The 14,832-nt window shown below is 30.0% G+C and overlaps 1 protein-coding gene across 2 annotated transcripts in view; it reads left to right on the top strand.

Moving 5' to 3' along the window:
• LOC148234585 (discoidin domain-containing receptor 2-like) overlaps window positions 1-14,832 on the top strand; it is a 374,653-nt gene that overhangs the window by 304,583 nt on the left and 55,238 nt on the right. For both annotated transcript variants that reach the window (XM_088187968.1, XM_088187967.1), the window contains one exon: window positions 11,752-11,983. In XM_088187968.1, coding sequence (XP_088044094.1) covers window positions 11,752-11,983 — 232 coding nt within the window. The remainder of the gene's footprint in view (window positions 1-11,751; window positions 11,984-14,832) is intronic.

Here is a 14,832-nt window from a genome sequence, read left to right as displayed (position 1 = left end):
TGGGAAGGTTAGTGAACATACATACACCGAGTGTATGGTTGTGAATGTGTATACAAACACACAAAGGGTAGGCAAACTTGTCAATCACAGCCTGGATCCTTATTATGATGATCAAACAAAAATAATATGTTGCATCAGACATAAACAAGACTTTGAATAAAAATTTAATTATTTCTAATGTGTTTAATAAAAAAATTCAATAAATAAACTATTTTCCGTTCAATTTATATTAAACGAAATTGCTTTTTTGATGATTTTTCACGGGGCATATTGCTGTACAATAAAAATAGCGCTCAACCATTTTCCAGAAAAGCTAGACACACGTCTAATAAGCCTTCATACGTATTAGATATACTTCAGACTGAGTTTCATACTTGCAATATGGGCAATGTGCAGCGCCGCGTGCAATAGCATCTTAATATTAGTATCTGCATTCTACACTCGCGCGCCCAAAGTTAAGCGCCCCTGACGTTTCGCGGGTGAAGATTCTGAGTTACTATATTCATAACGTAACATATAACAAGCTTTTCAAAGACATAGTTCAGAGTATGATATACAAATATATGTAATTGAACATTGAAATAGCAAAGAATTTCGTGATCATTCAATATATTTTTTTTTTTAACTCAAACCAAATCAGTTAAAATTTTAACTGTGGTTAATCTTGTGAGAAAGAAATGTCTCAAAGTGTCAAAAGATCTTTTATAGTTTTAATTTGAATCGCCTTTGGCGAATCATAGATGCAGAAATTGGTTGGCTAATTGCATCGCTTGCATTTTCGAGCAACGAAATATGTTTTCGCTTAAAAGTATAACTGCAAAATAAACTTTCTATATCAGTGTTAACGGTTAAAAACGATCCTCTTTTTGAAATGAATCTCAAGAACCGATTCTGATTTTTTTTTATTAGGAGGAATTATTTATTTATTCGGGTGATTCCAAATTATAGATCAATGTTTTGTAGCAAAATTGATTATTTATCGATTTTTCATTAGTTTGTTTTCGTAAAATCTGAACAATGTAAATTTGGTATACTCGTGATTCATTATAAATTTTGTCTTTTCCATTTAAAAAAATTGTTCCTAAGTTATTATAATATTTAAAAATTATTTTACACTCTCTTTAAAAACTACTTAACCCATTTTTCTGATATTCCTGGATCATATAGTAAATGTGAAATAACATAAAATCTTTTATTTTTATCTATTTATTTTAATACTTCTTTTATATTAAATTCATTAAAAGATTACCTGCTCATTGAAATTGAGTGGCTGCTATATAGTTCAGTTATATAGTTAGTTTTAGAATTATGGTTAAAATTAGCTTTTGTATGTGTTTTTACCGTGGGTCCAAAAGTTTGCTTTTTTTTCTTGTTGATTATTTAAAACATTTAGAAAAACGTTCAATTCAGCAAATCCATGTGATCATATTACAAATATGTCATCTATATATCGAAGCCAATTTTTTTTATTAAATTCAGATTTTTTTAATCCTCTGGTTTCGAAACGATCCATTAAAAGATTTGCAATTATTGGTGATAAAGGTGAACCATGGGTAATCCTTCAATTTGTTTTTTTGTAAATGAAATAGATTCAATTTAGACAGTGGCTTATGAGATCTAAAATATATTTAGGAAGTTTTTCTTTTTATTTAGAAGTCTTAACTGCTTCTTTATTGCAATATTTGTAAAAGTAAAGTTATACCAAAACTAACCAAAAGATCTTCGTCTGATATTTTTTATTAATTTGCTTTAAAAAGTGATACGAATTTTTAATATTTAGAGGTTGAAGTCATATTTAGAGTCTAATACTTTTTTAGCATAAACATTTTTTATTTCGAATAAACGATGCATTTCATTAAGCAGCTTGTAAAATTATTAAACGCTTAAAATATTTTAATTCTAGTAATTTGGAGTATGTGATTTTGCAGTTTTTGTTTTAGTTTTGCCAAATAGTTTATTTTTTAACATTATTGAATTTTTTTGGGAGCGATTGCAAAGTTAAACCCTTTTGCTAAGCTTATTTTGTAGTACTTTCTAACTGTAAATTACTATAGTTTTATGTTTGTTTTGATTTCTATGTAAAGGTTATGATTTTTTGACGAATTTGTGAGGAGATTGAAAATACAAATATTTAAGCTTATGTTTTTACTTTTTTGCGAATTTTATTTAAAAGTATTTTACTGGCTTAACGCAATATTTGTTTGGTGTAAAATTTGGTTGTTTTATAAGATATTTTTATACATTTATATATCATAATTTAATTTCATCATCTCTGTAAAGGTGTATTATAATATTTTTTAAATCAACTTGTTTTTTTATGTTTTTGTTTAAATTTTTATCGGATTTATTCAACACATTACTTAAGGGCTCGCATCTCTTTTACTAAAGTTTCGACTACTGATGTTAGGGTATCATCTCGGGCGTAGTCTGGACTTTACCTCGGTCCCTGTTTTGTTTATTTCTTGCTAATGGAACAACACTTTTATTAACTTTTAATTGTGTTCGTTTAAATGTATTTGTATTTGTGTGAGTTAAAAATTTTAATTTTGCTTAAAATTTTGGTTGTATTCATATTTATATGATGGTTTTTATGAAAAGTATGTTTTGCTAATTCATGTTTATTTTAATTTTTTTTTGACACTGTCACATAAATTTTGATTTACTACCTTTAATTAATTAATTGCAGATTTAAATATTTTTACAGATTTTTTAAGATTCCTTGAACATATAAATCAATGCCTCTTTGACTCTTTTAGATTCAGAATATAACACTTTAGAATATAATTTTACATCCATACTATACAATATGTGACTATACATAAATCATTGGTGCATAGGAAATAATTTTAGATGTATATCTTCAGTAAAAATCTGCGTCTTGGTAACCAATGTTAGATTTATGTATGTATTAATAATACATTCTTGTAAGACGCAAAATGAGAAATGCAAGACTTCCGGTCGCAACGAGTTCGCAACGATGATGGTATGATGTCTAATGAGAGATGATGAGGATTGAATGCTTCCTTGGTTAATTTGCGCTACATAACCGAACCCTTTAAGATTGATTCAGAAGAAGTCTTCTCGGAAATTCGCTTGGTTCTCAAACTCAATACAGGAAAACATTATTTTCTTGGTATTTCGTTAATGAGGATTACGTTAATTGCGATACGGTTATAGATTTTCATTCCTTGCCTATCAAGCATAATTGTTTACGTACTTGTGCTTATTATATATTAAATATAATGAAAAACTTATACATATACATTGTACATAAAATCAAAAAAACTGGCTGGACCAAATATTGTATTAAATATTTCATTGCACAATCAATTGAACTACAAAATATTATTTTCATAAGATTACTCTAAAACAGTTTATTAATAAAATACTGCAATCACACGCTGCGCGTTAAATTATGCCGCGGTATTTTCTTTAATGAAAATTGTATCATATTATTTTTCACCCTACCTACATTTTCTTTACAGAAAATATCCAAAAATTTGTTACAAAATGAAATTCCACGTCTCATAAGTAGAGTAATGGTAACATGTTTTATATTGACGATTTTTTTTCACTTCAAATATTTTGATTAAATATTTTTAGAACAGAATTTTGTTTTCGCTGTATTATACCGAAATTCGGCTGAAACCACATATGTTCATACAAATAGATCACACGAGACGGGAGGGCGTTAAAGAAGCGTTTAATTGCGAACATAATTGATCGTTGTGCCGGTATTAAGACGACTAGAGTTGAACACAGGTCGCGTCGTCGCGTGAATTGTGGGGTCGTTAAAGCGGAGAGTTTAAGGGTTGAAGAGCTCGTTTCGGTATCTCGAATCGTTTCCATATCAAACGGTTCCCTTTTCATTTCGGGACGCCTCTGGGCTGTTTCGCGAAGCGTATTTATTACCCTCGAAGGCACACAGACGATTGCTCAAGGTTTAAGGTGAAAAATTTGATATTTCACAAACGGCGACGCGGCTCCTTTATTTTACGACTGCTTGTGGGTGTGTGTTTTATTTTGTTTATCAGCTTCGCTCCGATCTAAGCAATTACAAAATATAAATTGTTGAACAATAAGTTCATTAATCTCTTCACAGATCAGGAAAAGACGGAGATGCTAGCTAACGCTTTTTCTATATCGTACGCACCACGGTGGGGACTGGGCGGCCAAAAGTCGATTATGAAAATTTAAGCGCAGGTAAAAAAAAAGTTGCTCTGTAAAGCTAATAATCAAAAATTCCCCCACTCCTTGCATAACGCTAACGCCCCCACGATCGGTCATCCCTTCGAGTGCACGCATCGTTTACTCGGCGTCGATTGCATACTCGTACATTGGACAATTATTATTATTTTATTTGAGTACAGTTAAAAATCCAAACCATTGATTCTGATAAAGCAGATAATTGTTTCTACGTTTCATAGCTCTTTGTTGCAGTTGCTGTCATATTAAACACACAATATTGTTTTGAATAAGTACCATTTTTTAGTACTTTTTTCTAATTTTGAGTTCATTAGTTATATTTCCCACCACTTTTTAATGTAGATTTTATATACAATATTAAGTTTAGCTCTTTCTCTTTATGATTCATGTAAAATTGGCTGCGGATTTATGCGGTTTTTAACACATTGCATACCATTATTCTTAAAAATGGGACGGGGCTTAGTCGCGAAAGTTAGGACCTAAACGTTTTAAACTATTATAACTTTTTAATTAGGTGACGTGTTAGTGTCAAATTTAAATTACAGTTTCATAATGATTATTATTTTTTAATAATATGTTCACCATGGTAAAATCAGTAAACCTCAAATTGTGGATCGCGAACTAATAAAATAAAATAAAAATTTGTCTAGAATCACCAAATATACACATATTTAAAAATGAAAACGATACCGAGTACGATAAAATACTAGTCAAATACTTTTTGTTGTTAAAAAAACAGCAAATATCAAACTTTGTGACATATATAATTTATTTTTTATTTTTAACACTTGACGCGGCGATATTCGCACGACCGTTCAACACGGAATTCCTCTAAATCGGGCCTACAATTTAAGAAATACTTTAAATACTTATTAAAATAAAATTGCATGAATTATTTCATGAAAAATAAAATGTTTTTTTTAAAAAAAAGTTTTTTTTTCTATAATGTATTTTTTAATACTTATAATAATATATATTTGAATTAGAGCACTCATGGGATCAACTAAAGTGGAAAAATAATTTTGGCCGCCCAGATCGGGAAAATACCCCACAGTGCGCACTATAAAAAAAAATTATACATTCCAAAACTGAAAACAAATTAAATAAATCGACAAAAAATGTAAGCATATGCAGTAAATAAATTGTCATATTAAATAGCATATAAATTAAAATTTAATACCGTTATTTAGTAAAATATTAAAAAATCTTTAGCATTTAAAATATTATAATACAGTTAGGCTTTCGCAAAAATCACTTAATATATTAACAGAAAATAGAGTACAGGTCTTTTAATGCTAGATATAGATAAAGCTTTTGACACGGCATTTGATCCACATTCTATACAAATACCGTGATTATTTGCTATCCTTAATACGCTCATGTTGTTTCACTAAACTGTTAACACTGAAAATTTCATCTGGAGTTCCTCAAAGTTTGCTCTATTTTAATGCGGCTATTTTAACAATCGCAAATAAATTATATTTTTTTTTCAACCCAAATAAATTGAATTAAACAGTAAATTATATATACTGTTCTATTTGTGTAAATACTACCCTTTTTGGAATGGACAAAATATCACTATAACTGTTCCAAAAAGGGTAGTATTTGTGTAAATACTACCCTTTTTGGAATAGACAAAGCACGAAATTCACAAAAAAAGTATTTTTATCGTAATCGCAAAAAATTTAGGTCTCTAGTAATAACACAATAAAATTAAACATCAGGCTGATAAAAAAATATTTTAAAAAATCTTACAGATTCACCAATTATTACTTTAAGTTTTAATATCGTAAAAATAATTTTAAACAAGTGCGTATCATCCGTGTCATGCATTGCTATGCACCTGGACAGCGGTGAATTTTTTTGTAAAGGGTTACAATTAGGTATTTAAAAAATCATAGGTAAATCCCTTTTGTATAATTATACAATATGATTAAAATGAATTCGGTAAATTTTTTTTTAAGCCCCTTGCAATCACATTTATTTTCAGATGATTTTATTTATCTTACACTTTGCGCTTAAAATTTATATTGTGCTTGTTTTCGCCATTTACGATAAAGTGTAGAGTCTAAAATAAATGTAAAAAAGGTCTGGCGGGCCATATACCTGCCCTATAAGCTATAACTGTACGCATTCATTGCAAGTCGAGTCGATAATTATTTGTCAATTTATTGAAACATTACAGAGCAAATCTAATGATAAATTCAAAATCATTTTAGTAAAAATATATTAATATCGTACATATGGGGATGGGGAACCATACTTTCGTATGTACGTAATAATTAATAAATAATAATGTTTTCATTGGCTAATCATTTTAATCGTCATTACGCTCTGGCACATAAAATACTAATTTTACCGCCTATATCTCGTGAATTTCTATTCTTTGTAAATTTCTCACAATTTACATATATTTTGTTTACCTAAGTCCTAATATATTCATTACTTGATTTTCTCCAAGTATTTTTGCGCTCTTTTGTCAAACGCTCATATGACTGTCTGCGCATTTAACGCACGATATTTTGTTACAGCGCTACTTTGGTAAGCGCTCTTATGACGCAGCGCTTATAAGGCAGTGCTCTTTTGACGCACATCCATTTGTCCGCGCTCATTTGTGACATTGCCGTTTATTTTCTGTGTGGAATAAACATAGACGTAACTCTATATTATTTGATGCACCTCGACTGGCGGCGCCTCGTCCGCCAATCTCTCACATATATTTTCCAATATTTATTATTCCATTTTAAAATTTTTCTTTAAATGGCTTGTTGCTATTGCGGACCTTAAACCGATATTTTTTTATACAAAAATATTTTTTTGTCTTTGATCATCCTAATATACTATTTTTTCTAAATAATAAGTCATCCATTCATGTACAAAAATATAGTACAGATTATCCAACAAACGTTAAAAAATACTAAACATAAAAATTAGGCAGAATTGTATTTTAATTGTAATATAATTATAAAAAAATCTCAAAGTTTTACAAAACATAATTTACAGTTCTGCATTATAAAATTGTTAACCTTTAAAGGGATAATGATGAATTTTAAATATTTATTAAATCGAAAAAATAATTGTTTTAGTATTCAAATACTTTGGTTTTCTTGATCTTTTTTTACCAATTAATTTAAGTAATGTTAATACCGGTATTGACTATTTTTCTCTGGGTAATAACGGTATTATTACAATCCTTAATTGTATCAGCATTTAGACACGTTCAATTCAAACGATGCAATAAAAAGAATTTGAGAAATAAATATTTCGCTTAACCACATGTATCGGATATTACAATAAAAACAACCCTAAGTTTAAATATAAGCATATTGCTTTAGCTGCTGAAGCACACATATCAATAGCTTCATATACTTAAATTAGCATTTGATCTGTTTCTTTTTGCTACGTTTTTATTAATTTTTTTTGCTCTTAAATTTCAACCACCATACTTCGATATTAAATTCGTATTTTTAATTTATTGTAGCGCTAATAAAATGATTATATACTAGTATCATGTATTGTATATGATGGTACAAAAAAACGTTTTATATAAATTATTAAATTTTCTGTATTTTTTTAAAAAAAAAATACATAAATTTTCTTTAATAAAAATGATTTTTTCATTCACATTTACAAATGTTTTCTATATACGCAGATATATTCGTGTATTATTCACCTTTTGTTCAATCTCATGATATCGCTATTTATCAACGTCCAAGTGGTTCATCCATATTCACACACAAACACCAGTGTGCAAAGGAAGCGTCTTGTAATTACTGTTTTTTAGAAGCAACGGAAGAAGCTTATTACCCAAACGATCCATTTGATATTTCAGCTTCTGAGTTCTGCGAGGAATGCACTAAGAGTTGGACACATGTATGATTCACGAATATAACTGTTATATCGCGGATAATTACATTACATTACGCCTACACGCGAGAGTATTCATTTGGAATAATTAAGGAGATTGGATGAATTTAATACGATAGATCATGAACTGTGGGATGAGAAAAATCAATAGATAAAAAATACATGTGTCCGTTAAAAATAAACTACCGTGTAATTGCTTTGGTGGGTATAATATTTTTTAACTATCGGAGTCACGGTTTATTAGCAAAGTTTATTATTATGTTAGTTAAAAGATTTTCATAATTTGGGTCAAAATTTTAAGAAAAAATTGCATTGAAAAATATACCTTTAACCGTAATAATGTTTGATTGTGATTCATTAGTATAAGCATTATTATTTTAATACTAAATTTTAATCTTTAAAGGATTGTTATGAAAGCGTTTAATTATAGATTTTTTTAACCATAATCGATTAACGCTTAGTGTTGCTAAATTACAGATTTAAAAAAAATACTATCATGTATTACACGTGCCTAGAATTTCCCCAGAATTCCCATTTATTTATCAGCTGATTTTTTTCTTAATAATAAATACTTTCATTTGTATTAAAAGAGTCATTTTTTGTTAATTTAAATTTTCGTAATTTTGTTACATTTGCCATAAAGAAAAATAAAATGTCGTTACATTTAAGCAGCAATTGTTCCTTTTACACATCCTTGGACTTGATATTTATAATTATTTAAAACGCACATTAAAAGCACAGATATACTCCGCCACGTTACGTAGACCCTAGCGTAAGTGGCAGTGATTTTGCTTATACCTAATTATATAATATAAAAAAATTAGAGACAAAAAATCAAGTTAAAACATTATGTTTGCTTCGTACGTGCGAAAGATTTTTTTCTGCAATGAATTATACAATTCGAAATATTGGTCTCAGAAATCAAATGAAAACTTACAGTTAATTATTCAAATTTTAACCAGAAAATTCTGTTTTATAAATATTTTTTGAAAAAAACAGTGCTTTCATTCTGTTCATTCTTTTAAATTTAAAAAAATTCGACGCATACCTGTTTTTCAGATAATCGTTAAACGATTTTAAATATTTTATTTCGAACGAACGAATTCTGCGAATTTCGGTCATAGTAGATACAACCGATGAACATTCTATTCTATTCACAAATATTTTTTTAATGCGTAAAATATTTTTTTTTGTTAAGAAGGAGCGGCTCATTGACTCGCCTTCTAATCACTCGAGTATATTGAGAGAAAAATTAAAAAAATTATGAAACGAATACTTGATCAATTATTTTAATATTCATATAATTGACCATTGGGTTAATTAATTTTAATATTAGATTGAGAACTCTAATCATGTGGTTTCAAATCCACCATCTCGAAATTTTCGCATTTTCAGAAATTACAAATTTAAGCTCATTCATTTTTTTTGCTTTTTTATTTCATTAATTTTTTTAATAGATAATGTAAATGCCATGTTAATTAATGTTATTCTTAATATTAGTTTAATTTTTAACAATATTGAGTGTTGTGCGCCGCATGCGGCCCGCGGGCCGCGGGTTGAACGATCCTATTTAAGGCGTCATTAGCGTAACCGTCAGTTTTGCGCATCCGGATTTTAAAACGCGCAAATTTATTAACTATCCCCATAAACCGGCGACACTTTACTACCATCGCCCCTGTAAAGAAGAAGTCATTAAAACATTACTTCGTGCACATGGCCCAGAGGTATGCAGCGTCATCAGCCAGAGAATGATCTACGAGCGGCATCCTGTCTCCTTTTATTTACCTTCGGACCGAGATGTAAAGTTAACCGGCCACATTTTCGTCTCGGACAAACACACACATACATACATTAAATGCAAATGTCTTCCGAGCTTCAGCACCCGGATGATGGACGACTCCTCGGGGAGCATTCCGACGATGCCGACACCTCTCGAGCAATATGAAAAATCTCGATAAGGACAGGAAAACGGGAGCAAACAGACACGCGGATGGACAAATTGAAAAATGGGAATGAAAATTAATAAACACGATATATGTTAAAGTATATTCTATCAGAATATTTGTAAGTGATTAAATCAGTGTTCTTTAGAAGAGCGCAAATGATCCATTGCTTAAACGATTTTGGAGCTACGATCCTCTTAATGACTACATGTATGTATGCATAAGGATCTGCGAGTATAAAAATCTATATCATTGAAATACCAAATAATTTTAAGGTGAAATTTCAAATCATTTTGCGGTGTTGAGAGTAACGCTACTGACTTTTTATTATCAATGCGTGACTTGTTACATTTTTATTAATTGGAGTGATCTTAGAGCATTTCTGCAACACTGGAACACAGGATGATCTCAAAATAAATTAAATATGAACTGAAGAGGGTTTAAAAGACAAGACTTACATATTTTGTGAATGTTGTTTAAGATAAAATCTGATCCTTTGGAAGAAATTAACTTTAGTCTGCTAAATCTGTAGTCCAGACCGTTTTTAATTGATTAAAAAATTGAATTTATCTTAATGTAATAGTGAAAATGTTTAGCAAATCAATGAGTATGAAGAACTTATACGATATATGTTTCTATTTTTTTTTTTAATTTATCAATATTCCTGACACGTAAACATGCAAATGTATTCCGAGTAGTCGAGAGGCCGCCGTAAGTCAAGTAGTAACACATTTTGACGCTTTCGAAAACACATCGATTGTAAATTATACACACATACAAAGTGCGGTGCGTAAACGAGTGGACAGGTCCACGATTTGCATGCTCGTAAGTCGTAAATTGTGTCCATCCTCCGACCCCTAATAGGGTCCGTGCGCGGACAATAAATTCGAAACATTCAAGAGTTGCTTAATTATTTTTTGGCAGATTTTTTTATAGTTCATACTGTCGCCAAAAATATTTACGGAAATTTATTACAAAGTTCTACTAAGTCTATTTGGAGAAAATAACATTTTAATGAAGATAAGATAAGCACTTTGTATGATAAATATATGCAAAAATATTTAATATTTGAGATCCAACCATTATACATCACAGTATACTTTGTTCAAAAATTATGTATTATATATCATTGTTTTACCAAAACCAAAATTATAAAATTCCTGGACTTACTACCTGCTCTATACCGTCGATTGAGAGAGTTTGTTTAATTTTAAAAATATTATTTTAATAGTGTTTTTATTAAAGAATACCAATATTAGTTTTTGTGATTATGAATTTTACAAAAAAAATAGATTTAATTTCAATCAATTCAATAACTATTTAATTTATATATAAATCCGCACAATATCTGATCTTTATTTATATCATTCGTTCTAAACATTATTATTCCCTAAATGATCTTAATTAATATTAAAAATAATTTATAATTAATTCAACCGAAGCTAAGCAAAATATGTGTATTAATAAACTAAGCATTTTTTGACGCCCTAGTAATTCGAACAGCATCCTCTTTTTACAAATTTTTTTTTAACGATTATGAAAGTATATAATGATTAATTAAAATAAATAATATTTCACAGGCAATTAATTAATTTTTTGCACTAATTGGTTAAATAAATTAATATTAGTAAAAACAGATTTAGGAGATTTATACAATATATTGTTTATAAATACATATGATCATTTTCTTTTATGAATACACAATCTTTAATTGCAATTTACTCTTTCTTTACAGATTGCGCAGCGAGAGCAATGGTGGTGCATGGTGTCCAAAAATGCACGTGACCAAAGACAGTGAAGAGTGGCTACAGGTGGACCTGGGCAAGGTGGCATTGGTGACCGCCACCGCCACCCAGGGCCGGTTCGGTAACGGTCAGGGACAAGAATACGCAGAGGCGTACATTTTGGAATACTGGAGACCGAGACTCAGCAAGTGGCAGAGATACAGGGACGCAGCTGGAGAAGAGGTAGGACTTATTAAATAATATATAGATATGTCTAGCCAACCCTTATTCTTAAAAATGTTTAATTGTACTATGTCTAAATAATACTACAATACGCCCATCCCTTGATACGTATTAAGTTTTTATACTTGTCGCCATTTTGACAAATATTGACAGATTGAATTTTGCTAACGAACATATACAGGGTGCCTAACTGTCACCAAAATTCAACTTTAAATCTGTATAAATAAGCTCACACTGACCTTAACTATATTGCAAGTCTTATGAGCGTATGTATGGTGGGTCGATCTACTCATAACACTAAACGTGATTTGGAAAAAAAAACTTTTTTTTTTAATTTTTAATTTTTTTAAACGGTATCGTAAGTACATACAAAAGCTCTATTTCGTATCAAAAATTCAAGTCTATATCTTTAAAAGGAACCAAATACGAGCGTTAACTATATGCCGAGTCGCATAAAAGCTCGTTCGGGGGCCCGGTCAATATACCGTAATACTCGTTTTTTATTAAAAAAAATAATTAAAAATTGTTTTTAAATGCAAATTAAACTTCTAAAAACTTTTTGCATACAAAACTTTTCAGTAAGATTTCATTTTGCAAATTTATGACACTTTAAATTTTTACATTGGCCGCCATTTCGTAAAAAAAAATTATATATTTTTTTCATACATAACGTATAGGGGGTGCTTGGTAGTTCTAAAAGATACTAAAAATTTAATTTTTAATCTGTAAAACCAAGCAGTTAAGAGCGTCAACTCTTCTGAAAGTCTCAAAATGACTCGTATGGGGGTCTGATCGAACTAATACATCGCTTGTTTTGAAGCAAAAAACTATTTTTTTATATTTTATTTAGATCACGTTTAGGCTTTTAAGCGTTTCATAGATAGCGATCTATTTGTTAAAATTTAAACCTACTGAGTTACGAGTGTTTAAGGTTTTATACTTGTCGCCAATTTGCAAAAAACTGACACATTGGATTTTGCTAGCGAACGATAAAGTGGTAGATACGTTCCAGGAAATATCGCGTAAATCTAGACATTTATAATAAAACATTTATAAAAATTCGAACTTTTAAGTAGACGAGAAAAATTTTCGTGCAATTTAAAAATCAGTTCACTGCATGGGCAGTGGGCGAGGTTCCATATGTAGTAAGCCATGCATTTTTACATCACCGCAGTTTATAGAATGTTTTTTATAAACCGCGTTACTCGAAGGATAAGTTTTTCGATCATATTTTTATTGATAACAGTGAAGCTAATATTTTTTTTAATAAGGTTTAAAGCAAATTACTTAGATATTGTTTCGGCAATGTGTGAATTATATTTTTAGAGATGTACCTTGTTCTGAAAGAACAACAAAATAAATATCAGTGAGGTCTCAAAATAAAAACAATGGATGCCACATGAAATGGTTTATTATTGGTGAGGTCCAAAAATTATAATTAGAAATAGTAAAATTCCGCTATGAATTTTTTGTTTTAACTTTAGAGAGAAGCAGTTGCTTGTTTTTTTTTTTTGTATCTTTTGCACACCACGGTTGGTGTAATAATGTACATAAATATACTCAGCTCGTTACACTTTATTCAACACGTAAATTTTATACACACGTTTCGATCGCGTCGCTTAACGCGTCACGTCATGCATATTAATGACAAGTTTGGTCATCGTCCGGAACGAAACACATAAATAATACAATACCTAGGTATGCAGTTTTAATTTTATTAAAAACGATTTGACAGCTCATTGAGCCCGATGAGTGCGTGAATCGACGGCTGTCAAAGCGGATCGGTTTAATGGACTCTTTGGCAATTTATCGCGTATGCAGGATAAAATTTCGATTGTCCAGATTGACATTAACGAATATGCCTTAATAAATATCTGAAAAATCCTAATGGTTTAATTTAATAGCAGTATTGCGAAAATAAATTATTTTATTTGCGCTTATATTTTTCTAAAACATAATTACGTACTTCACATCTTCACATTGAATCTAAATTGTCTCGTAGAGATAAAGAATGAATCATTTTCAAATCGATATGACTCTGATTTAAACGTGCGTCGTTACTTGGACGCAACCCTTACCGCTTTATACGACGAAATTTACGGTGTGTTCAAGCAATGTTTCCCTGGAAAACGAGACCGTGCGGGCGTTAGAGTTATCGTAACCCTCAAAAGGAATTTTTTTTTTTACAAACGTTGATCTCATGTTACCGAAATTACTTTAGAGCATTATGATTTTGAGCCACGCCGATAGTGACAGATCGCATGGTTATAAAGATATCGCTGATGCTTTCATTTCGTCCATAACGAATCATAGAATCGCAATGAAGAATATCTAACCTCGTGATCTAGCTGAGTCTAATTCTGTGTATAAATATTTTATATATATTTTATATATCGCAACATCTGCATGATTGATATAAATATTTTGTAGGCAAACGCATAAACGGTCATAATGGCTTATTAAAATATATATCGCATTTGAATTGTAATTCAGTGACGTGGTTTCGGTGTGGATATATGTAATAGATGTCTATTGAATATATAAATGTACATGCGATATGTATAGTTTGTGCCCCACAGCTGCCATATAAATCATGACCACATGGCTGGCCTTTGTGTAACCACTTCAACTCGGTCATGATTTCTGTTCAGCATTCAGCAACGATGTTCGTTTAGTATTAATTTCATGGTGTATGTTTTTTTTATATTCGATAAAACGAATGCGTGCAAGATTTATAATCGAGATATGTTTGAAAATATTTTTAAACCGCTGACTCTTGATATTGGGAATCAATACAATTTTTCGACCGCTCTAAAATTAAAATCCATGTATTTTTTAATTTTTTTAAT

Source organism: Plectrocnemia conspersa, unplaced genomic scaffold (genome assembly GCF_051122295.1).
Source record: "Plectrocnemia conspersa isolate PC_06_02 unplaced genomic scaffold, ASM5112229v1 ptg000006l, whole genome shotgun sequence".
NCBI classification, from domain to species: Eukaryota; Metazoa; Arthropoda; class Insecta; order Trichoptera; family Polycentropodidae; genus Plectrocnemia; species Plectrocnemia conspersa.
This window is presented reverse-complemented; position numbering and strand designations above follow the sequence as displayed.